The sequence below is a fragment of the Grus americana genome, chromosome 4, assembly GCF_028858705.1.
Source record: "Grus americana isolate bGruAme1 chromosome 4, bGruAme1.mat, whole genome shotgun sequence".
Taxonomy (NCBI): Eukaryota; Metazoa; Chordata; class Aves; order Gruiformes; family Gruidae; genus Grus; species Grus americana.
In genome coordinates, this window is record NC_072855.1 from 45,801,945 (window position 1) to 45,828,901 (window position 26,957).

Genomic DNA, 26,957 nt, shown 5'->3' on the forward strand with positions numbered 1-26,957 from the left:
TCTGCATTTGATTCTTAATTTCACTAATTCTATATAAAGCAAAGTTGTCAAAGGCTATGATTTTTGAACAACACATATGTCAGACACCATAAAACGTAGCTCAGTATTGCGCTGCTGTAACAATTTGTCTAGTTGAAGCGTTATCAAATTGGTACCAGATATAATTAGGAGTAAAACCAAGAGCCGTGTGAGTAAGCTCCCCATGACAGTGGGAAGTTTAACTTTTCAAACTTTCATTTGGTGGAGTAAGTGGATTAAGTTACTTGAATTTCTTTTGGTATATTACTGTTCGTTATACATGTAACTTCCTTCAGACACAGTGAAAGTTTAGCATTTTTCTGGTATAAAATAGTCAATATAAAAAAAAATTAAATATGCAGAAATTATGGTTTTGAAAAAGAGAGATGCCAGATAAAGCTATTTGAGCCAAAGAGGTTACACAATTAGATGATGTACTGAAGGGTAAGAAAAAACAAAATTTTTGAGTATATAATAAGAGTTGTCACTTAGACGTTAAGATCTGTGCGCATATGTGAGAGGGAGAGGATGAATATTTAAGGCACTAAATAGATATTTTAAGTTGAAGTACTGCCTTACAGATTTTTAAGGTCTTGGTATTTCTTGAAAATGTCAGCAGAAAGTTTCCTTAGCAGATTCCTCTGAAGAGACCTGTAGGAATGAAAGCACGCAGTAAAACCACTCTCCCGGCTTCTTACAGTGCTGACACTTCTGTTATTCAATAAGAGCAGCTTTCACACTGCTAAATAACAAAAGCAACATGAAACCATCTGAATATGCTACCTCTGTTTGTCTGAATATTTGTATCTATTTCAGCAGTAAGCCAAATACTTTATCATCAAAAAATATTCCTCCATGTCCCCAGACCAACTGACGAAATAATAGTTAAATCTAAAAGTTAAAAAGATACAAGCATAAACTAAAACACAGATTCATTTCGAACCTCAAATGCATACAGCTCTTATTTCCCAGTACATGTGTCCCTGTGCCCCATCTCCACTGGGCACCGACTCAAGTCTCCTGTCAAAAACCAAAAATCGTTCAGGGCATGGTTGGATTAGAAGAGAGTCTAGCCCAAAAGCCAGCTGAACCCACTCACTGCTTTTTCTAAAGCTAGAACTGGGCCATTATTTTTGAAGTCTTTGTTGACCCGGAGCCAACAGCCAGTTTAAATATATATTTGACATTGCACTCAATCTTCGTTATGAAGTATCGCAGTATTCGAACAGGAACCAAACAAGGAGAAGCCCAGCCACATGTGAGCACAAACTGGTACCAAACAGAAAGATCCGTACCCCTGCTTTACAGGGAGGATCCTGGGGTAAGGACACACGATGCTGCTCTCTGCTCATCCCGCAGAAAACGGTCTCTCAGAGGGTGATGTGCAACCTACGAACAATATCAACCATTCTCTGATCTCTTCAGAAAGTTTGGCTTACACCTACGTATCTGTATGATGACCCAGCCCAGATTAAACCCTTTTAAATAATGACATATTCTGAGACATCAAATGAGAACTAAAAAGATTTGCTCAAACAGGTAGTTCCACTGAGTTCAAGGTTATTGACTTTATTGGCAGGAATATAGACTAGGAATAAAGGCAGGTGCATAGAATAATGAAAATGTCTTAAGCATTATGTCTTAAAAGGAAACATTTCTTCCGCAGATTTCTTTAGATTGCCTGAAACTGTTGCTAGCTCAAGTCACTGTTACAAACATGAAACGATTATTTCACACAGAGTTTTTAAGTTCCTATTCTCTCCTTTTCTGCAGGGAACATTGAAGGGCTTGTAAACAGAGAGACACTGTGCTCACACAAACACCGGCTGAGCCAACTGGCCATTACTACAAGGCTGTAGGTGTGAAGAGGTTGTAGGATCGGTAGTCAGGCCAGAACAGAGCAAGAGAGGACTGCTCTGCTCTACTTACATTATGGTTATGTTTGAAGAGACTGACGGGACAGCACGCAATTTGGCAGCATCGCAGAAGACCTCCAGCCCCTGGCAGGTACACTCTGCTGGCACAGCACCAGCCACTGCGGGAGAACAAGCACGTGGTCGTGGCAAAAGGTGGGATGGGTGGTGCGATGGGATGGGGAGAAAAGAAACGTGGTGTAAGAGAACAGTGAGCACAAAGGCAGACATACCAGGCTGGGTTGAACAGAAATTGAAGCACACGCTTTTATGTAATTAATTTAGACCTGGGAAGACACAAACCGTAAATACAAAGGGACACAAAAAATTATGTTACCTCCTGACCTCTGTGAAAGAGCTTTTACAAGCTCTTGAGCTTTAGGCTTGATATACAGGAATCTGGCATGGTAATGATTTTTCAAATTTTTTGTGGCTCTTCTTTAGATTATTCAGTTCTCTTATATTTACAAGAATGAGCACAATTCTGTCCAGCTGAAAATGGGTCAGGAAGTCTTTGCTCCCTTTCCGCCTGTCTGTGCTTTAAGGAACTGCTCACAGCAGACAGCAGAGTCAGAAAATCTGTACGAAGGGATGAATGCCTGAAGAAGCAGAGGAGGTTTGCAGAACCATTTGATGTACGAAGAAGTGACTTTGGAGGAATGCTGTCTTTGTTTCACTCTGAAACTTGTGTTTCACGGTCTTCCCAGCTGTATTAATATATCCAGATAAACATTCATATTGCCCTCCTAATTGGCATATGTTTGACGCTTCTCTTACAGAAAATGAATCACTCTGATTGGAAATGAAATGAGCTTCAATCCATTTGTTTGAAACATTAACTTTGGCTTACTATAAATGAAACTGCACTATATGTCTCTTTCTGATGAGCATATGTGCTATATATTTCTTTCTAAGAATCATCAGTAATAATCAGGCAAATAATATCTGTAATTACTTACAGCACTCAGGTGTCTTCGTCTGAAACGCATACAGAGATTTCAGTTTATTGTATTTGTCCTTTGTATAATGCTTATCAAATTGCAGAGACCATCCATTGTTGTCTTCTAATAAAAAACCCCCCACAAATAGAAGACACATTAGAATAGAAATTTCGTTGTGTCACTTTTTTTTGCCTCAACTTTTATCTCAATAGCATGATTTTTTCAGAACATTTCATAGACCATTAGATGACCTTATCTTTATACAGCTGCTTAATCACAGGTATGCATGGAGATTATGAGCTGCATAGTAGGAACAGCTTATTATACCTTCAACATTGACATTTTCCATGAGAGTTGCACCAAAAAAGTATAATCTTTCACTTTTTGTTTACGTAGGAGTCTAAAAATGAGAGGCAACCATATATTTTCCTACCTCCTTAAATGTGCAGGTTTGTCACTTGTCCAGGAAAGCTCAACTGATTACTACCACTCTGACGACTTCTTTCAGAGGGCTGTCTCACACTATCACAACCTGTAATTTCTTTCCTGGAAATCTAGACAAAGGCCCAATGAACACTGCTTTTCAAGAAAACGGGTGACATGGCGTAACACATCCAAGTCAGTATGTTTAAGTTAAACTTAATATGCATCTTCTTAAACAAAGCATTAATCCATATTACCAGTTTGGTCACTGCGCATAGATGTACTGGAGCAGAGTAGTTTATGGCCATAAAGGTGAAAATTGAAAGGCAGATCTTTCAGTTCCTTCCCACAAATGGAGATTTCCAGATACAGAGGTGCTGGACATAACTGCAGACCTGTTTCATAGAGTCATAAACTGGTTTGGGTTGGAAGGGATCTTAAAGATCACCTAGTTCCAACTCCCCTGCCATGGGCAGGGACACCCTCCACTAGACCACGTTGCCCAAAGCCTCATCCAACCTGGTCTTAAACACTTCCAGGGAGGGGGCCTCCACAACCTCTCTGGGCAACCTGGTCCAGTGCCTCACCACCCTCACAGTAAAGAATTTCTTCCAAATATCTAATCTAAATTGACCCTCCTTCAGCTTAAACCCATTACCCCTTGTCCTGTCACTACACTCCCTGATAAACAGTCCCTCACCAGCTTTCCTGTAGGCCCCTTCAGGTACTGGAAAGCCGCAATTAGATCTCCCCGGAGCCTTCTCTTCTCCAGGCTGAACAACCCCAACTCTCTCAGCCTGTCCTCACAGGAGAGATGCTCCATCCCTCCATTCAGCTTCGTGGCCCTCCTCTGGACTCGCTCCAACAGCTCCATGTCTCTCCTGTACTGGGGCCCCCAGAACTGGACGCAGTACTCCAGGTGGGGTCTCACAAGAGCGGAGTAGAGGGTCAAGGATCACCTCCCTGGACCTGCTGGTCACGCCTCTTTTCATGCAGCCCAGGACACGGTTGGCTTTCTGGGCTGCAAGCGCACGCTGCTGGCTCATGTTGAGCTTCTCATCCATCAATACCCCCAAGTCCTTCTCCTCGGGGCAGCTCTCAATCTATTTCTTGGGAGTCTATTGTATATCTGACATCTGTAAATTAACTGATCAGGTAAACACTTCCAAAACAGGGCACAAATACACACCACACAAAAAAAAAAAAAAAAAAGAGAGAGAGAAAATGAATTTGCCTTTAAAAAATGTGATCCAATTTTAGTTTTATTAATTTGGGTCTGACCTCTCTTCAGCTTTGACAACACCCACATCCTTCTAGTTTAAAGCATCTTATGTAATGAATGCGCACCAGTAGCAGAAATGCTCCTTAGGATGGCACTCACTAGCTGGTGAGTCAAAGCATCAGTGATAATTGAAAGCATTACTTTGTAATGATACCTACTGTCAAATAACATTATATCTCTGAGGATGGCTCTGCTTTACTAGTCATTACAGTCTTAGATTCACTTTTATGATATGTTAGCAATTATCTTCCCCCCCACCCCTTTCACACAGTAATAGTTCTGTTACACTTAAATACCATTCCTCATAGACATTTCTCTATAAATCTTCATATCCGAGTATGCATTACTCCTATATTTATTGGCTTCAAAATAGGCAGGGAGAAATAAAATGTAATAATTTCTTTGCAACTTTTCCCCTCCTGAAATGGCATCTCCTTTTTCATGTCACATTACAACTCCATTGTTTTCTCAGTTGGCAGGGAAATTACCTTGAGAGCATCTCCCGAAGTACCTATCTGCCTACAGACTCTTAGCAGACAGAGCTGTTCCGAGAGCTGCCAGCCCCTCCGCTGCCTCAGCTGAAAAGATGTACTATACATGCTGATTAATAGATATTATGAAAGCTTAAGTAACTTCAGGCAAACTATATTTTATCTAGTTATTCGTTTGTTATGCATAAATCGGAAAGGTAAACAATTCAAAGCAACCCAAAATCTCTGTCTTCAGGAATTGCTCCATTAAGAGAAAAGACAGACTTGAAAATCTTGACATTTTCACTTGAAAATTAATGTGAATTAACTTATGCCCACAAGAATGCCAGCTTCCCACCCAGGGAAGGCATTTAAGCACATTTTACTAACTTCCTCGAGAGCACCTGGTACACTCTGATCCACAAGCAGTTTTGCCAGGTTAGATCATTAAGCTGATATTCAGAAGCAGCCTAATGCATTTTGGACAAAATGAAAGGTGTTGGCAAACCTGCAGAAATATTGCTCCTGCCTGTTTTAAATGCTCAGCAGTTCAGTTTTAGGACCAGCTCACGAAACTGCAGCATGGAATCCATAATTGATGAAGCGATGAGAACAGATCCTTTGCCAAGCGGTGAGCACCTTATAAACCCCCTGCCCCGTAGCTGGGGCTGTAATGAGGTTTCCCCTATCACTATTTCTGAATATTTAACTAGAACACAGCCATTAACTTTCATTTGCAAGACTGGACCCAGGAACTGGGACCTGAAGAAACTAATGGGAATACAATATATGCAGAGGAGATGAGATTTAAGAAGAAAGGAATCTTTCATTGAGGATTTTTGAATAGAAATTTGTAAAGATGTATTAAAAGTGAGATTATTCTTAGAGTATAATCACACCAAATAAATATTTCGCAGTCAGTAATACAGTCACAAAATATTTTTTGGACTTTCTAATTAATAATTACATTCACAGGAAGTTTTGGACAACTAACCGCTTATCTGCAGATTCTGAATATATAGTTAAAAGTCATAAATTCTAATCCTCCTGTAAGCCAATGAACACATAAACTGTTGTTTTTCTGCATTTCCCTGCTTCTGACACTGAAGAGTGGATAGATGAGATTTTATTCCACCTTTTAGTATTTTGAAAGCGCTTTGCCATGTGACAAAGCACGTGCAAGAGGTGACCGTCACTGCGGCTCACATCTGCAGAGAAAAAACACGAGCAGTGCCTCCTACACGAGGAAGCGGTTCCCCACAAAGGGGAAATTCACCACCATTTTCAAGGAAGTTGAGAGGCAGCTGTGTGTTTTTGGGTGGCCATAAAAGAGAAAGGGGGGGGGGGGGGGAAAGCACAGAGAAGGGAGAAGATGGATTAATTTGTACTGGAAACATTCCAGTTGTCTGGAGTTTCTGGTCAGTTCATTTGAAATAACGGGCTTTTCTCATGGCATTGGTTTTCGTGCCTTTGACTAGACATACAAAGCCATATCTGAATATAACAAAACAAGTTTTTCAAAGTTTTTCAACCTTCAGAAATGTTTGCTTTGGGCTCAAGTTTTGTGCCCAAGCCTGGGACAGTCTTTATTTTATACAAACTGTTTTGTCAAATCCCAGAAGAATGTATTGTGCAAATAACTATATTTAGTACAACCGTTCGGTGAAGCACTCAACGCCAGAACTGTAAATCACTTTGTGATTGTTTAGAGTTTATATGGTAGGTTTGTGACCTGTTTACCTCTGTCGAGACGAGGTTCTCCAAACACTTTAAGAAATGACTGGTAATAGCACTGGTCTTCAAATCCTAAATCTATCATTTGGGGGAGTACAGCTCAGATGAGAAATTACTTTTTCCCAAGCCAGTTCTAAAATAGATTATGTTGGCTGCACTTCTGTAAAAATGAGATCTGAGAAAACAAGGCATCAGCAAATCTTCCCCCACGTGGGATAAGTGAAATAAGTAATTGTAAACGGGCCTTATCTGACCACTGATTAACACACTGTTCCTTGCTAAAAGTTGTCAATTACCATTTCTGATGGGAAAGAGAATGGGTATGTTAATCCTGACAAACTACAGATTTGAATAATCTGTTCAGTGACAGATCCAAGAAAATATCAGCTTTACTCAATTGAAGATACATCTCTTATTTAGGTTGAAGCTTAGGAAAAGGACATTATCTATACGACTTTCCCTTTCTCTTGGCCATGTCTTCATGGGTTATTGTGGAGAGAAACACTACCAATGAAATGCATAAGCACTCTAAAGACACATGGCATCACCCTTTGATTTCACCTTTGCTGTTGGTGGCCATAACCCGTGGACATATTTCTTTCTGCCAGTTGTTCAAACATACTTTCTCTTGCTGTAAGAAATTACTGCAGGCTTTTCACAAAGATATCTTTTAGTACAACAAGGAAAACCTGTATCCTCCAGAGAAGAAGCAATTCCTTTGAAAACGTTTGCAGATGAAGGAATATCATTGCCCTTTTCCACAGAGTTGGGGCGTGCCTAATAACTTACAGTAGAACCAAAACCACGCTGAGATTTTTACAAAGCGGAGTGTTGTGGTGCCTGGAGCATTCAACTCTGGGAGTGAATCTCACAGCCCCAATTCAGATACCCAAGTGGAAAAAATGAAGAATCTATAAGCTGGACACCTGCCGGTCACGGCCGAGGCAGCTTACCCCACACCAAGCTGCGTGTCACTGCGCACCGACTGCTTCCTCTTCCTGCTGATTACTTCAAATGTAGCTTGGCTACTCATACGGGACGATGCAATCACAGAAAACCAGGCAGGAATCAAATCAATTCAAATAAGGTTTATGCTTCTCTGGATGAGCTAGATTACATGCTTACACAAGTTTATTCTTGATTTTAAAACAACTTAATTAATCGAGTGCAGCTTTTAAGAAAATAGGCAGGCTCAAATTTCTGAAAGATAAATATCTTCTCAATATTGTAGCTTTATTCCTGTGCAACACTTGCATAGGGGAGTTTTTCAGTTTATATAACAATACTTTTAATCTATAGAGATTAATTCCATTTTCTACTCTGTTTTTCTTGAAGTATTTACAATTTTTTAACTAAATGTGACAGAATAAATTAAAATAAGCTAATAGCACGAATACATCTGTAAAACCTTGAGTTGGTTGAAAGCTCCCTTAGCAGTAAGCTACTACAGTGGAAACCAAAAGAGACAAAAGTCTCGTGAAATGTAGAAGTTCCTCTCAGTTATCAACAATATTTAAAGATCTCAGTAACAAAATCAATTAAAAGCCTCCAGAACTATACGAAAAATTTCCACATGAAGCTTGAAAATCTGATCTTCGACAAGTATTTGCTACATTTTGAGCAGGCTGCTGACTTCCAAGTGTTTTCTTTTTGCTTCATAAACAGAATTTACTATCTAGGACTCAAAACTGAATGGTGTCTCATACATTTAAATCTCACATTTTAAGTACGATGCGGAAAAAAATGTCGTGCCAGGAAAAGATGAGACCAACTGTAGCATTATTCATTATTAGTATTAATATGAAATCTAAAGTCATCAAACTCTTCTGCAATGTGCTGAGGCAAAAATGGGAAACTCAGACCCTCTGAAATTTCTCATCCGTTATGAGCAATCTTGTAATATTAAAACATATATCTTTTGTATAGATGTTTTGAAACATCCCATAGAAATTTAGGTTTCTGCTATGGAAATCTAGAAGATGATTTAATGAATCTACAGAACTGCAATAATTCTCTCTAAGTTTATAGACCTTCAAAGGAACACATACAAAACCAGCATGACATCTATATAGATTGTTATTACTTTCATCCTGTTGAATTTTATAGGCTCTTTTAAAAAAAGAGGTAGTAACTTATTACTTATTAAATAAGGCAAGCCCGATGACCGCACGGCACACAGTAACAGAGGAGGCTCGTGCTTTGAGAGGTAAATAGGCGCGAGACTTCAAACAGCCGCTCCCTGCCCCAGTTCTTTCAGAAATCTGTCTGTGATTTCCAGCCTACGAGCTAGACAGAGCTTAACGAACATCTCTAAGTGAACTCTACGTCTGGGGACTTGAATGCTGCCTTTTGTTCAGAGACCTCTTCGGCCTGGAAGCAACACAATGGTAAATACGTTTAGCCAGTGAAGAACTCCTCCGGAGAGTCAGAAACATCTTAAATTAAATCTGCGTGCCTGTTCTTGCTTCACTGGACTGGAAAAATGTGGCTATGACACTGTGATTAAAAAACAAATGCAGAGACACTACAACCATTCCCAAAAAAACCAGTTTTGCAGACCTATCAGCAAAATTGTCCAGAAGCCAAATATCTAAACACTGAGGAAACTTGTGCTCTCAAAATAGCTCAGGCTACTTTGTTCCATTAACTACTACATAATTAAAGACCTTGCTTGTGAAAAAAGATAAAATGAAACACTCTAGCATGGTGTTCTTTCCATTCCCCTTTTATTATTGCTAGTAAGTAGAGTGGTAGTCAAATACGTAACAGTAGTTGCTGGTTTTTTAATGCTCCATTCACAGTGCAACAGTCCGGTCTACAGATGTACAAGCGATTAGGCCCAATGAATGCAATTTTGGTTCTGAAATAAATAAGAATTCTGAAGTATTTGCATTTGTAACAATTCTTGTGCTAAAGTACTTTTTATTCTAAATGAGACTTATACTTGTGTTATTTGCACATAACCATTTCCTCTAGAGATTTACTAGTCATAAATGAAGAACCTATTTCAATAACCAGTTTGGAGATAAGAACTATTCAATAGCACAAAACAACAGTAACCCTAATTTTAATTTTAAACAAAGCATGAACCATATCTACTCAATTCCCAATTAAATTTAAGAAAAGAAGAATTAGGGCATTTATTTATGAGAGTTATATATCACTGGCTGCACGGGCAGATATTGTATATCTCCTGTTTCTGTGATGGTGCGGGAGATCACAACCAAGATTTCTTCATCTCATTTAGCATAAACACATAAATAAATAAAAATCACTGCTAGCACAGTGTTTCCAAACAGTCGTATCCAGTACTATTTAAGAAGGCTAACACATGAGTAACAAAAATTGGGTTTTTTTTTGAAACATCCCAGCTTTTCATTAGTTTCCTAATTTAGGTAAGTTGTGGTTCTTTGCTCACTGAAGACAGCGGGAGCCTTTCCATTGATTTCAGTGGAGTCAGTCCAGGTCGGTTCTCACCAGGCTCAGCCTCGCTTCATAAAACATGTTGTGGTTAAAAGCCCAGGTGGTGTCTCTGAAGATTTTATATCGATCTTATTGTTTGCATTTTAAATTAGAACAGAACATCATCAATCCAATAACTAATTAGATTTTGACTGCATGTTTGGGTACTATCAAACCCTAATGGAAGTTAGGAAAAACTTTTCAATCTGAAAGCAGGACTACCATAAAAAATAGGTGCACCTGTACTTTACATCCAAGGGATTTTCAGAACCTGTAACTACAGGATGCTGACACATTGTGCTAAATATATCAGAGACAAAGCAGTAGGGCTTAATCTTAGGCTTTAAGACATATCATAAAATACGCCTTCAAATTGGCCAGGTAGGATGTCAAGTCCAGAGATTCCCCTCAAAGGAGAAAAGCTCAGAACTTCTGAGATTTGATTATGTTTCTATATTTCTCCATTTACAGTTTTGTACCAAACTAAATTCAAGAGCTGATGGGTGGTTTTGGAACAAGAAACCTGAGGTAAGTTACACTGCGATTTACTGGGAGGCTTCTCTCCAAGAACCGGCATCGTATTAGCATCACAGCTCATTTACAGTTACGGTGAGCAAATCATGCTAACTAGCCAGCAGAAAGGCTGGAACATTACGGTTAATTGCAACAAAGGAAAAACAAATATTCAGTCTCTCAATGATTTTAAAATTTAACTGCATTAAGAATTTTTGCAGCACTTTGTAATTAGCATGCTATGACTACAAATTGATAACTGACCCAGTGATGTATCTAGAAGAGATAATGACACAAAAGCTGTTAGACTGATAACATCACACTTTTATTTGTGCATTTAAGAGTAGGAATATTTTACTCAGAGAAAGCTGACCCTTTCCTAGGACAAAAGTTTGCCCATTCAGCCCTGTAAGTAGATGGCATATCAGAAAACTTAAAAAAAAGAAAATATAAAGTGCTTATAATTTTTAAAATGTAAATACTTAATTAGGGAGCAGATTAAGGATTTTTTTTTTTTCTAAAGCTACTTAGATAATTAATATTTTCGGGGAAAAAAAAAAAAAAAGAAAATCCATAGATGATTACCGGCAACGTTACTTGTCTTCTGTCCAAATTTGTAGAGTACATTTATGTTATGATTTAACATTTCATACATTTTTGCAGTTTGTCACATGTCAGAATTTGTTCATCTAAGCAAACATGCACTTCAAGATAATAAAACACATATGGACTTAGTGAAAAGCTAAATCTCAAATACTATAGTTCTGTTATTTTTGTTTTCTGTTACTCGACCCCTGTTTTATTCTGCTGTTATCTTTAATTTTGTTTTGCTTTTCATCAAGTGTCAGTGTCAAAGCAGAGATTTTAAAACGCTTCTTTCAATGAATACATACTTGGGAATATGTACTTGGCACTTTCACTATGCCATTGGGCTCTAAAGGGCTTTTTTAACAGTAACATTGCAGCAGTAATGTCTTCAATGTAAGAAATACTCTTTACTCGTTTTAGGAACAATTCCCATGTCCACACTGCCTTAGCATTAGGTGAGCAGAATTTGCTGTTATGCCTAACATTTATCCTCCCTGCTCACGTTTAAAAAAAAGCAATGAAGTAAACAAATGTTCTAACCTCCCATCTACAAACATCAAGTAGCTACAGAATCAAATCTTAACAGCTGTAAATAAACAGAAAAAGCTCTTCCCTTGGAAATTAGGCTGAAACCATTACATTTGAAATCAAACACAGTCTCAGTAGGACAAAACACTATCAAACTCACTCTGCTTTGCCAGCTTGAGCTTTAATCGAGCTTGGGCACAAAAGGATGCTGGTATTGCTTTACTTTTTTCTACACAGTTTGGGTTTTGCTAACAGATAGGGAAATAACTCCAAGTGAAACAGGTGATATAGGCTAAATTGTTTTTAACATTGCACTTGGTCTTTTTAAGAGCTCGATGGTTCAGAAGGGATGAGCATGGGGCAGAACAACAGAGAACAATTTACTGCCATATTCAAGCCTAAAAAAGGAAGTCCTCAAAACCATAAGCTTTTATGACACTTTATGAAACTTTAAATAAAAAAAAAAATTTAAAATATTGCATTTATGACAAATTTGCAGAGATGCCCACTTCTACTTGATGGACTATGTTTTCAAGTTCAAAAGGTAAGACTGTATTTTCTATGCACATTTAAGGTTATCTAGTCATAGTTCAAAATAAGCCTCCTATCACTTTGGGCATGATAAGTTGCCAGCCTCCTCCTCTTCTTATTGCTGCTTACTACATTGCCTCAAGCTCTTCCCCATCACAATATAACACAGAGTATTTTCTCGGGTTTGGAAACCCAACTGGGTGACAAAGGCATGCGAATTTTCAAAGACGAGTGTTTTCTCTCTACTGTAACATATCGGCTACAACCCATCCCTTTCTAGAAGTGGAAGAAACGCTGAAGTTGAACTGACCAGCGGATGTCCACACACTGAGGTTAAGGACTAGCATGGTGGTCTGAGACCTAGAGTCTCTTCCCAACTCGACCTGTGATGCTGATTTCAGGTCATGTCACTTCTCTGAGCCTTAGTTTTATGTTTATGATTTGGACACGGAGAACACGGTGGAGGTGAAAGAGGAAGCAGATTTGAAGAAGGTGCCACAAAGCCCACCTTTACGTGCTTGGGTTGGATGTGAATGGTGATTACAGCACATCTGAAAACAGATCTCACAGGGAGGATTCAGTTTAGTTTCAACTATTTTTGATCATGTTTTGCTGTTACCGGGCGTGCAGTGCATGAAACAGGACTCATTTGCAAATTGTCTCAAAGATTACAACAATAAATATCCCTATAGGAATGAAGTGGGGAATGAGAGAACTTTGTCCATTAAAAGAGGGAAGGGGCAGAATTGCTACAAAATAGTTGGAGTGACTCGTTTCAGTATTTTCAGAGGCTCCTATCACGTTGGTCTCTTTTGCACTGATGCCTTTTACGTTTTGTTTCAAGGTCATTTAAAGACTTTTACAAAGTAACTCTCTTGGAAGACCTACCTGTGCTTTTTATGCTAGTTGCTTCTCCACTTGTTTCGTTCACTGATGTTTCTTAAAAGTGTAATTTCAGTAATTGCAGTCACTGTTAATATTCAGCATGCTTAGGGGCTTGTATTGAACAGCTGAACTTTGGATTTTCTTATCTTTAGAGTACCTGGTGGTTTGTCTTTTTGATTTTGGGGGGTTTTTTGATTGTTGTTGTTGGTGGTTTTTTCGTCGTGTGTCGTTCCCCCCCCCCAAACAGAAGTATTACAGTCTTCAAAAGAAGTCGGGTTTTTTTTCCTTTTCTTCTTCATCAGTATTGTCCTTTCCACCACAGAAAGAACTACTGTCCATGACAGATTCGTGCTTTGTGTTTCTTTATAATACTGGTATGTACATAAGATATAGTCTTCACTATAACATTTTTCTGTAGGCTTAAGGTAGTGCTAGTGCTTTATCCTGAAGAAATTGTTAGCAAAGCTAGGTAAAGCAACTGCTGTGTTTGACATACATGCATTTTTTAAAAATTTTTTTCTTTTTTTTAACTTATTTGTGAATTCCTTTGAGGGTCTACACTGATTTTTATTCCTCCCCACAGTTGTTGGGTTGAATGTTGTAGACTGGCCACCTCAAAGCTCTTACTCAAATTTATGCGAGATGAAAGTGTGCAAGAATTTAAAAGTTGAGCTACTTTAATTAAAGTACATTGTGGATGAGATTAAAATTTCCAATGGTACTGCATGAAACAATTACTACACTGGAATAATTTCATTCTGAATTGCTTTTCTGTAACCAGAAGCAATGACTTTAACTGAAAACTAGTTGTAAATTTTAAAAAAATTGGTGGAAGGAAACAGATACAACTGCTGGCATAAGGCAGGCATACTAAACTGGTCCTGGGAAACTGCAGCAGAATAAAAAAAGAGCCGGATAGTTTCTTTGTCTTGGGAGCTAATCAATGAGGCTTCCTTTCTTAGTTTTTAAGCAAGATGAATGGTCACAGAACAGAGCTGTCCCACAAAGATCCCCACACTTACTGCAGCGTAGGGGTGTTGCAGAAAAACTCATCAGGACATTCCATATTCTCAGGCAAGTAAGCGACTCTTCCTTTATTCAAACAACAAAGTTTGACTGCAACACCAGTTTTTGAGAAAACGTTACTGTTAAGTATGACCTTAACGTGTTACACATGGCACGCATTTCTAAATGAGAATATGGGATCAAGATATGAAAAAACCACTAATTGCATAGGTTTTCCAGTAAGTCAATACAATGACTCCTCATCTTTTGTAATTTAGGTTTTCAGAAATTGAGGTTAACTCATTCTTGAATTACTAGATCCAGAAGAGGATTCAATATTGCAGCTGAATTGTCTTGCAGCTTATACTGTCTCATATGTCACATTATGAAACTGTGTATATCCTCATTGCCATTTGATCAAGCTGTACGCTTTCAGCAAGTCCATGCATGATAGACCCTCTGGTACTCTGCAGAAATGAAACATGGATAAACCAACAGTTTACTGTACTTGGACTTCTTAAACATAAGAGGGCATCACCAACAGCAATGTCTGCCACTGTAGGGCAAGATAATTGCAGAAGAAGAATAGAACAAGAGCCAATATTTTTTTCAGGATTTTGATTACTGGCTACAGAAAGTGTGTTTATGGCATCAGCAAATGACATGAACCTAGAAGAAGATGCAGGTCCATTAGATGGGATTAGAATTAAAAGTGACTTTCATATGGAGTAAAATGCTGAAATTTGATAGGCGTAAGAATAAGATACCACACATAGGTTCAAAAATCAGCTCCACAGATACACAGTGGGAACAACTATTTTCAAAACCTCATTGACACCGCTGAGAACGCTTGTGAAAAATACCTTTACCTTGAAATTTCATTCAGAAAATTTATTTTGGTATTACATAGCTTGGAAATTTCAGTTTTTGTTCCCCCTCCCCCCTGCTCTAAAGGCTACCTGTGTGGCTGGGACAGGCAGACCGTTCATCGCTCGGCTCCGGGGAGCTGGAGGCAGCATGCGAGGCAGGGCACCACGCGTCTGGCTGCCCTCCACGTCTACAGGCAAACGGCTAAGGAATAGGAAGTCTAGTTTCCCCATCTGCCACGGATCAGCAGCTCTGGAGGGTAGCTCTGAAACTGTCCAGGCTGTTAGTAAGCTGACAATACCAGTAAATAAAATGTGCTAGGGATGATTTTCTCCCCCGTGGTCATAGCTCACAGCCAAACGGCTAAGCTCTCTTCTCACCAAATACCGGGAGGCCTTTCCCAGACTATCCCAGGTCTGTGCCACCCTCCGAGCAGCGTCCAGGCGCTGCGTGAGAGATGCTGCTCAGCACGGACTAAAGCTGTGCTCACAAACGAGCAGCGTGGACAGGCGTGTCCCAGTGCGAAGCCCGTGCCCAGCCCCTACTCAGTTTGCAGCAGGGGTAAAATCTATGAACTGAGCGAAGTTCACGGCTGCCGTCCGGCAGGGCCAGGAGTGACGAGGATCATGACGACAGCAGCAGCAGTGGCCTGGCTATGTGTATTCCTTCAGATTTTGACATTTCCAAGCCCCGAAGCCTGGTAGCAGCGCGGCTTGTACAGCTCACACAGTCACAGTTTTGGTTGTCCTCCCGAGTTAGGGCATAAAAGATTTCTGAAAAACCTTGAAAATTCTTCTAAATTATGTTTCCCATCCAGCTTTAAAAGTCACATTAAGCATAATATAAACTCTGTTAGTGCATACATCTACCTTTCCTAAGCAGATATCTCTGCTAGATCATGTACATACATTTGCACACATCAAAATGACACAGGCAAACAAGTTCAAAGCGTGGATAAAATTGGATAAACCGATACCATACACAAAAAAAATGTGGTACTTCCTTCCTAGCAAGTGGCTTGTTGGGTGGCCTTGTTAGCTAAACCAAATACTTGCTGTACCCTCTGCAAAACGTTTAACTTTCCTATTCCTAACACTCAATGTGAGCAGTGCACGGGTTCCAGTGCCTGCGCGTGCTAGACACAAAGAAAAGTCTCAGCCACGTACCACAGTTGTCTTCGTCGGCCCGATTCCCACAGTCATCCTCACCGTTGCAGTGAAGTTGTTGGGGCAAACACTTTGTGATATTGCCACACGGAAAGTAGCCCAGGGGGCACCTGGCCCCAACTCCAGAAACGTGATCTTCCAAAGAGTCACGGATAACTAAATAGAAACAGAAAGAATATGCTTTAAGACGTCCTCTTAATTTTAAAGATTGAGGCAGTGCTTTTATAAATACTCATTTGCATTTGAATGTGAATATCAAGTGATAAATACATATTAGTTCATTGGACATGCAATTACAACAGTATATTAAGTACTTGTTACCTTGGCAAGAAACATTTATATCATCAGCTAATTAAAATTTGCTTTGATATAAAGTAACCAGGTAATTCCTCTCCACGCATGCTAGGAATAAGATGAAAATGCTAATCATACAAGATAAATGACCTAAGGCCACTATTTAAAAGGATTGTTCCTCTTTGCACTGGAAATTAATTTATTATAGCAATATAACAGATAAGCTATGCAGATATGGATTATATTAATTTGTGCTGAAATTTTAGGCCCAGATAGATAAGTGCTCTTTATACAAAGTCGGAATTAAATATTTTAAAGTGTATTCTAATTTTAAAGCAATTTCTAGATGTAAACCGACCGAGGATCAAAGAACAAGGAAAGCGCGATCAAATCTGTGATGCAGTTTTGCTGCAGAACAACTAAGATGACATAAAGATGCCATTATGAATCCTTTGGAAAAGCAGTCAACCTGGTCCAAAAAAATTGGAGATTTTGTTCAGAATCTATCAGTCTGAAGGTTAGATACCTAGATGCGGTTCTGTTAAGCCCATTGCTTATAGGAAGTAATTTCACAGAATACAGGGACCTCATTCGAGCAGTGCTGAGGGAAAAGGCAGAGGGATGCTGACGAGGGACAGCCGGGGCAGCTGGAGGACTCTACCTGTCCTCTGGTCCTCAGCATTCTGTTCTACAGCAGCTTCAGTTACCCACGATGCCTTACCAGTCCCTTCAGTGCACCCGAGGGACAAATCCTGCCACCACCACTTTTTCCAGGGTCAGTACTACTGCTTTTGTAACAGATTGCAGGGTGCCAGCTCAGACTTCTTGTAATATAAGATTAACTTCTTCCCGGGAGCATATGACAGAGAGGGGTTTATATTACTCTAGAATGCAGTTTGCTCAGTCTCCAATATTTTGGAAATGGAGAAAAGCAGAACATTACTTAGTGCTCTTCATGCTCCGAAGGCTTCAGTAAGCCTACCTAGCGAAGTACCGCTCTGCAAAGGCCTGCTAATTTAATTTTGGAAGTACTTTCAAAAAGGAATATCACTTCCTAATTATAGATAGCATTTGACTTAGTGCATGCTGTCACCAAAAAAAGGATAAAGATATAAATTCCAATACAAATTATATTTTGAGTTTCATTGCTGTCTTAGAGCACTTGAAACGCTCTATGCCAACTTCATTAACTGTGATGCGATGCTCCTTCAGACAGTATATTGTCACTTCTGAAACACGCAACTACTTTTCCAGCCTACTTTCATAAGATAAAGTACAAATCTTCCATGCAACTTTCTCAGATTAACAAGGAATATGTTATTACGCATCTGATTTTTGTCCTGACTTTCCTCCTGGGGTAAGGGAATCATCTGAAATTGAATCAAGTACTTCAGATTCATGAGAAATCTCTTCTGGAAGAACTTTGACATGTTAAACCCTTGACAATGTTTACAGCACTTGAAGTTTTAAATGTAGGTACAGTATCTGGAGGAAATTCTGAGATAAATATTCTGTTATTCCCATATGCACAGAATTATTTTTGCTGTCAGAAGCATGCTGCTTACGAAGTAATATAGTCAGCTCAGAATCACTGTATGATTTTGAAAAGTTGATTTGCTTTCATCCACCACTGTATAACCTATGCAATTGCTCAAAAAGACTTTTGCTGTAGGTCCCTATCACGCCTATATATAGGTACCAAAAATAAGGATATATTCCAATCCCAGGGTGAATTCACTCTTGCATGTTGTTCGTAAACCTCTCTGCTGTTCTGTGCCTGTATACAGAATATTACGTTTAATCTGTTGCACCCAAAAACAAGTAGGAAAAAAAAAAATCTTACACAGGCTCATGGTATAGTGTTAAGCAAACAGAATATGTATAGTACTTAGTGTCTAAAGTATCTTGCTACAAAAAGAAATCACAGACAACTAAGGGTCCCTTAAGCACATTTATCTAACAATCTGAACAACTACCCAGGCACCTGGTAGAAGACAACAATATGGAAAAATCAAACATAAATGGGAAAACCCCCCAAACATCCCCTTATATTTTGTCAAGCCTTTTTCGCTACACACTGGACAGAAATTCAGACTGAGCTGAACTTTGTGCTTAATGGGGCTGATCTCCGTGCAGTTTAAGTTCCAGATGATGGCCTTTATCTTCTCACAGTATCATTCAATGGATTTTCGTAGCATTTTCCAGAAATTATTATTAATTAGTCAAACAGTATTAATCCCTGAAATAACTAACGATTTTACTTTTTGTCATGGTTTAGAAATCATTCTTTGTGAAAGAGTACATAATTCCTCACTGTGTTTAATGATTTGAATTCTCTGTAAGTTTATAGCCTTGCTGATATCTATTCTGAATCTCTGCATTACTCATTTTGTGCTGTGTCGGATTACCCTGGCATGTAAATATCTGCCTGGGAAAGCAGATAACAAGGCATCAACACTTAACAACTTCATTCTAGTCAAATCATTGGAAGCACTGGTCTTTGTCCATTGACTTGTTAACATCACTTTGTTTATGTAAAAAAAGACACAAGTTTGGACCCTGCAGATCTCTGGAGATTTATGAATGGAAAACCCCCCAACCCTCTATGGAAATATTTGGCAAAACTGACAAAGGTAGACAGGAGTAAAATCCATTGTAAAATGCTAGATAACATTCAAAAGATACTCATCTGGATTAAGGAAATTATCCATTTTCCTCATAAAAGACACCATTTTAAAGATAGCATTGCAACAGCAGCAACAAAAGTACTATGCTCCTTATTTTGCAACTACAAACTGTACTGACAAGGTAATGATCTATCATACTCTTTTTGTCATGCATTAAAGGTGTCAACTTTTCTACCTGTTATTGATTTTCCACTATGAAAAAACTGAACTACTCTTCTAGTGTCTGTTTCACTATCCTTTTTTTTTTTTAGCAGTTAAACCCTCCTGATAGAATAGCTCTAAAAAATATTGATTAATGATTATTTCATGTCATGTCATGTCACTGGCTGTTTCACACTGGTGTTAAATCAAGAAAAATATCATTTTGTATTCCTTTTATTGATCCATAGGTTATGTCTCTGATCCATATCCGTATCAAGCTTCAAAGGTACATCTATTGTTTTATAGGTTCTCATTGACAGCACATCTAGGACAGAACATCTCAGCTTTGCTTCTTGTGGCTAAACGAGCACTGTAAAAGCAAGAGACCTCCTATAACACAAAGGTACCACCATCAGCAAACCATATAAACAATCAACTTGAACCTTGATATGGCTTGATTAATAGAAATGATTTGTGGTTTGTAATGAGTAAGTTTGGGCCAATATTGTCATCTTCCACAGTTAACAGAAAAATACTGATGTCCTTCAGAGTTACGGCCAACAGTGGGGTAGACTGATAGATAAAGGAAGACTAAAAGTTGTTAAACTATGTATAAAGAATTCAGCTACAAAGGTACAAACAACAGAAAAGGTAGAACTCGGGACAGATTTGTTTAGGCCTCAGTTGTGAAGGGGAAAAGTACAAATCTGTGCCAGACTTGATTATGTCTGAAGGTTTGCTTTTACAGATACTCCAAATAAAAAAAAAAAAAATCTCTTCTTTGTATATGTTATACAGAAAACAACCTCCTGCCCTTTCAGTGACCTCGAGGTAATTTCATACATTTCAGCCATACTGTACTAGTAAATTTGTTTTTTACTCATAATGGTCAGAATAAATATTAAAATATTTGCAATGGTTCTAGAACAAATAGAAAATAAGTAGGTGAACTGGTATCAGTACATACAGCAAAAACACAAACAAGCATCTTTCTGACAAGATGTTTGCCATCTCACTACAGAATCGTGTTCTACCCAGTAGAGCATGTTCATAATTCTGCAAATTAAATATTTCTGACTGTTAAGTGCTTTGGGTCCCCCTTCATCCCCCAATTCTTCTCAAACAAGAATTCATGTCGTACACCTTTTAAGCTCGTCCAGACCTGCTGCTTCAAGGCACTTATTGCCAAGGCAGACATCTATGACCTTTCCTCTGGCTTGAAGAAAGTGGATAATGCTTTTCCTGCTAGTCTTTAAAATGTAAGGCTAATTTACCACTATTTTCCTTTTTTAAAGGAATAAGCAAGAGTTGGACTGTCATCTAATATAAGATGGTAAGGTTCTTTCCTCTGTTGTATGGATGCAGAATCACTGGGTAAAGAACATGGCAGCCCCTCTTTAAACTCTCACAAAAAGAGATCAAAAGAGGGGATGCATTTGGGAAAGCCAAGAACAACATATTCCCAGGAGAACACAGCTCTCCTCCCAGATAAATTGATTCATCAATTTAATCAAGTTCACTATTTTTGTGCATTGTTTGAAAAATGGCAGAAAATTTTGAAAACAGATGCTGGGTCACAAATGCTGTTTGAGAAACCAAATAAGGGACATGTACACTAGAAGAACATGTACTGAACACAGTTACTTGTAGGTTCCATAAGACAAGTGACTATGACTCCACAAGGGAAACAATACTGGGCTGATTAGACAGAATCGTAAGCAATTAAACTAATCAAAGCAGCAAGGCTCACTGCTTGGTACTTGCTAGTGACGTCAGTCTCAACTGGATTGCATATAGGTTTGAATAAGGGCATATCATGATAGCCGAAAAATATTTTTGTATTTTCAAAAATTTGAATCCCATGAAGACCCATCATTATGAGTAGAAAATGACTCTCAAATTCCAAATAAGCTAGTAAGTTTTTCTTCCCTTTGAAAAAGTTATCAGTTTGAAAGTACTGAGGCCAACTGAAAGTACTGAAATCCAACTATTTTCAAAAAGGAGTCTTTAGATGATAAGGTCCAAGGAATGATCATGGCACTGGAAGAAACCACCCCCCTGTACTTACTATGATTGAAAGCTGTTTTACCTAGAAAAGCACAATTTTTTCAGAGACCAATGCAAATTTATCAAATGGTGGGGCTTTTCCCCCCTCCCACCCATAACTTATTTTAGTTGCTGTACTTGTAGACACAGTGGGAAATGGGCTAGAGCAAGGGAGGACTGAAAATTTTCTTTTGAAATGATTGTTTTGAAACAGAATATTTTCCTTCAACTAAAACAGAAAGAATCAACAAAGAAAATATTAAAGTTGAAATTGATTTTGCCCATCATTTTTGTGCTAGCCTGAATACTTTAAGATGACAGTAGATTAAAAAATTCTTCTTCTGCTGAAGGTTCTTTGAAAGGCATGTGAACTGACTTTGAAAAACCTTTAGCATAATATTGAGGAGAAGACCTGATAGGCCTGTAACCTTTATTTTCAAAGACAAATCATCAGAACAAGACTATAAAAAAATTTATAACTATGGATTCCTTTAACTTAAAAGATGGTTAGTTAATGATTGACAAAGAATAGCAGTGACAAGTGGTTGACCAACTCTGATCAGAAGCATTTGAATCACCAAATGGCAGAAAAAAGAAGATATGAGCTCTTACAAAGATCTTATTTCTAAAAAACTAATTTGTTGTCTGGATTTGTCCATTACCATAATATCTAGAAGTGAATGATATTTAGTTCAGTCTTACATTAATTTTCTTGGTTTTGTTCTGAATTATTCCCACTTAACAAGGGAATTTTTTAGCAATTCATGACAGAGACTAGGATAAAGTTAGTCCAGTGTATTTCAGGATAGAAACATGACGTTAACTTTTGTATGTTTTTATTTAACTTATTACAGCTTCATCAGTGGGAATACATTTTTTTTCGGCATGTAATTTTATAAAGACTCTCCTAAACAGTTGGACTTGATGATCTTAGAAGTCTTTTCCAACCTTAAAAATTCTATGATTCTAAACCTGATACTTCTTTTAGGAAAAGCTTTCTAATGTCTTCTGAGACTACGTAATGGGAATCCCATACTATTAAAATTATTTTTATTAACATTAAAAAGCTGTCCATAAGTAACATATTGAAAATAGATTTTAGTTTCATACAAGAATAAAAAACCAGTTTATGCACGTGAACTTTCAATGTCCACATTTGGAGTAACCCCTTGGGCAAAACTTGTAGACCAATATACCTTGCTCTAGTGGCAGTAGATTAGCATTAATCCTTGAGGCAAAGCGCCATTAGCTTAAAAGATTTAAACATCTGTACAAGATCTCCACAGGAGTATAACTAAACTGTTATCACTACATTGCCTTGTCTGTAATTTGCTCCTCTCCTCCTTTGCTAATTGTTCAGCCCTGATGTCTGTAACAGTTTCTAAATATCTGTATAGCAGATGCATCGTGTTTGTAATTTTAGATTTTATTGGATGCAAGTGACACAGTGCCATTTATTCAGAATCCCAAACGGTTGCAACAGCTTCATTTCTAAAACACTAGAAATTTTTTATATTTTGGCTGTTGCTCCTGCAACCAGAATTACATTTTCAGTTTTATTGCATTACATTTATCTTTACTTAACCATATTAGATGTCATTCTAGGAATATGTAGTGCTTGAACTACACATACAAGTTTATGGCTGACGATATAAAATACTTGCTTTCATTAAACGTAATATAGTGCAAAGGTTTTTAGCACAAGATGTGTATATTATGACTGTCTATATCGCATGCCAATCTGGTCATTATCTTGAATTTTAATTTCATAAAGGTCTATATGTCTTGCTGTGGGTTTCACAATACTTTCAGAAGCATTTTCCAAAGCAGAAAATTTGTACTATATTTTGGAAAATATAGACTCTAATCTCATAACAACATTACTAAAATTAGTTATCAGTTGTGCTACAGATAATTCATTCTAATTAATCCAGCTATAGTGCTGGAAGATCCTCTTTGTATAACTGCCAGATAAATCTGCTCCAGGGCCAGAAACTGCCAGTAGAGCAATTCAGACTGGGCACGTGGCACCTTGCCAGAGGATTTGGCTCTTATACCTTTTATTAATTTGTCTTTTTGTTCTGCTTACACAGAACTTAGAATTAAAAGATTCTGATGTGCAGAAAGAGCTGGAAGAGATAATATTATTTGAAGAAGCCCCAATATGTAGTATAATGATTTTTTTTTTTTCTGGAAACGTGAATTTTGTAGGGCATTCCAGAGGACGAGGGTTCAGCACAACATCTAACAAAGGCACCAATTAATGAGCAGAGCCAAACCTTTTTATCATTCTCCTTCCCCTTTTCTTCCTCTCGCCAAATATACAGAATTTAAATGATGTCAGACTGTTATTTCTGTTTAGAAATAAATTCTATCTCTGCATTCTGACACAATTTCCAATACAAAATACATTATGGTAGGCTTTCCTTTGCCCTAGTGTTGTTTTGCATTGGTGTAACTCCTGTGATTTCACTAATTTCTTTTTCACCCTGGTGCGATACCAAATCTAAAGCGCATGAAACACTAGGGTTTTGCTCGGGTGGCATTAGATATAGAACAAAAATGAAGTCCCCGATGTAAAGGTGTTAAACGCACTGTGCTAGTCAGTACCATCCCACCAGACAAGGCAGTGGCTAGCCTAGCCATCAAAAGAAAGGAAAACTCCCCCCCAAGGAGCTGATTCTTCCTCACAGCCACCGAGGAGTGTGCTTGGGCTCCCTCTTCAAGCCCCAAAGATAAAAGAAATCTGTTTCAAATAATAATTTTTTCCCCTCCTTTGAAACACTGCATTTGTCTTTAAATCATTAACTCTTACATCTATAAAAAGAAAAAAAAATCCTGAAGTTGAACATCACAAATGGCATTTTTGGTGTTTTGCAATCTCAGGAAAAAAAGTTTCTTATGTAGCAGTATTTGCCATGGGGGTTTTTTTGGTTTGGTTTGGTTTTTTTTTTTTTTTTTCCCCTCTTTCTCCTATCTCATAACATGCTCAGTAGTAAGCTAATGAAGTTTTTTTTTTCTTTTCTTTTTTAAATCTGAGCAATCAAATAATTAAAAAATGTACTTTAGCCAAGAGGATCAAGGACAGATGGTTATCAATAAATTAGTGTGCCTCAAGCAACAATCATTCAACTCATCTGGATAACTAGCATTCTGAATTTAAATACATAATGATAGTAATTAGAGATTACTGTAGAGAAGTTCACTTCAGACTTGTTGCTTTGTACAAATTAACCCAATCAGCCATACGTAAAGTAAGGAAAAGTGAACTGCTAATTAGTGAAAAGTAACTTATTTAAATTGACAAACAACAGACATTTGTAATATGTCTCTTATGTTTCCATAAAGAAAAGGCAGATTTAAGTGACTTCTGTGACACAATACCATATACAGGAGAGGAGCTTGTGTACTTCATTCACGCATGGAAGTAAAAAGAACTCCAGGAGATGAGGAAAAGTACTTGCAGCAAAGCCCTAAGGGAAAGGTGCAATGAGAAAGGGGATGAAATTATAAAGGCAACGAACAGGGAAATTACTTGCTGATATTCTAATTGTAGGATCTTCTGAGAATACATTATTTGTAAATGAGCAGAGTAGCAAAGGATTACATGACTATCATTAGCTTCTCCTCACAACAAAAAACCATCTCAAAAGATCATAACACTTTGCCCAAGTTTTCTTAGGTCTGAAAGGGCAAAACTGTCTTCCTTTTTTTCTTCTCTCCCCCTCACCCCCAACTAAAAATTGCATGACTTAGCTGTAACTTCTTTCATACCAGCATTTCCCCCCCCCCCCCCGTCACAGGAGCGTACCAAAGACTGGTAGAATGACCATCTTGCAACTCTGATGATAGCAAAACAGGTTTGAGAAAGCCAGCCCGACCACAGGCTGGGGAAAAGAACCCGAAGAGGGCCAGTGGGAGATTTTATTTTCTCTTTTATCATCTTCTTTTCCTCTTTAGTCTCTTATTTTGCTACAGGGTCGCTTGAACTAAGCGAGCCACATCAGCATCAGCCACAATTTCAGAAGCCACAATATTTTTCCTCTTCTCCAGAGTAACACAATCCTAAATAAACCTTTGTAAAATACTCTCAGGTAAGCTTTTGCTATCTAGGACTCTAGAAAGAGAAATGGAAAAAGGTGTTTTGGGTATGCAAGTATTTGAAATATTAAACAATCTGTTTTTTTCATTCATCGTACCTTTAATAAAGGCTAAAAGGATTTTAATGATCATTCTTACAATAGAACTAAGCCAGCATAAATTAAAATGAAGCTCTGAAGCATACTTAAGATTAATTTTGTAACGATAAAAATATATTATTTCTTGGCAAGCCTGAGACAGGATTATCTGATACATTTTATTTATTCACATACTTTTGTTACCATTTATAACTATTAAGAATTTAAATTTAATTTAGAACTACAAGTTCAGATTTGGGAGGTTGCTGTGCCCTATAAATCTATGAGATTCCACCCTCCTGAAGTATTATAAAAATAGAATCCATTGTTGTTCTATTTTGAAATAAAATAATTTGAAAGGATTTTAGAGAATTTGTCCTCTAAGAGCTCATGGGACTATTTTGTGAAAAATCAATTTGCAGACACTGTGCTTAAACAAACGCATTATTCTGGGATTCTGACTCATGGATATTTGGTTCAATTTAAAAATCACAAGTTTTTCAATCTCTACTATATTTTACTATGAGTAAACATAACTCACTGCTATAAATTGTTACACTCCAGTTAAAGTGCCATAAAACAGAAATTATCTCAAGCTAATAGGATTTCTGACTTTCTTAAAGTGAATAATGTTAGCTGGTTGAACCATGATCGGAGACATCTGGTTTATTTCTTCTTTTGCAGATCATATAAAAATGTGCACGCAGGTTAAGATTAATAGATATTAAGATCATAACTTTTAGATTGTATCCAATCATTAACGTACATAGAGAAACGTTGTGTTAGCAGCACGTAGGTGTAAGTTATCTGGATGTTAATTTTTCCAACCAAGTTAGAAAAAATAACAAGAAAATACATTCAGAAGTTGACCTCCATTTTAGATGCAGTTTGGCTAAACCATACATGCACATGGATTACTGATGGATTTCACCTGCGTATAGTCTATAGCTCCTCCTTCTCTTCCTTTTGACCCCACTCCAACTGAATCCACACATGATGATGCCCATTCCTGACACTGTTTTCTTGTTGTCAGCGCAAATGAAAGCATGCTCAGCGAAACATGGCTTAAATTAGAGCAGTGCTATCACAATCCACCGCTGGCGCGGCACACGAGGCAGGACGCGGAGCTGGGAGGAGGAGAGGTTTGCCCTGATGGTGATCTGCTGCAGCACCGTGCTCCTGCAACACCTTTCCGTCAGGTCTCCTCCATTCACCCCACATCCGGCTTGCTGACTCAGACAGCGGGCTTTTTGGGAAAAGAGTGCCTAGCAAAACACATCCCTGG

General features: G+C 38.1%; 1 protein-coding gene across 3 annotated transcripts in view; it reads right to left on the bottom strand.

Annotated features, from left to right (window-relative positions):
* Nucleotides 1-26,957, bottom strand: part of RXFP1 (relaxin family peptide receptor 1) — a 50,813-nt gene that overhangs the window by 15,519 nt on the left and 8,337 nt on the right. For 2 of the 3 annotated variants that reach the window (XM_054823060.1, XM_054823059.1), the window contains exons 3-6: nt 16,327-16,482; nt 2,891-2,995; nt 1,948-2,053; nt 598-669 (exon numbers count right to left, since the gene is read on the bottom strand). In XM_054823060.1, the coding sequence (XP_054679035.1) occupies nt 598-669; nt 1,948-2,053; nt 2,891-2,995; nt 16,327-16,482 (439 nt within the window). The remainder of the gene's footprint in view (nt 1-597; nt 670-1,947; nt 2,054-2,890; nt 2,996-16,326; nt 16,483-26,957) is intronic. The other variant, XM_054823061.1, reaches the window with a different exon arrangement.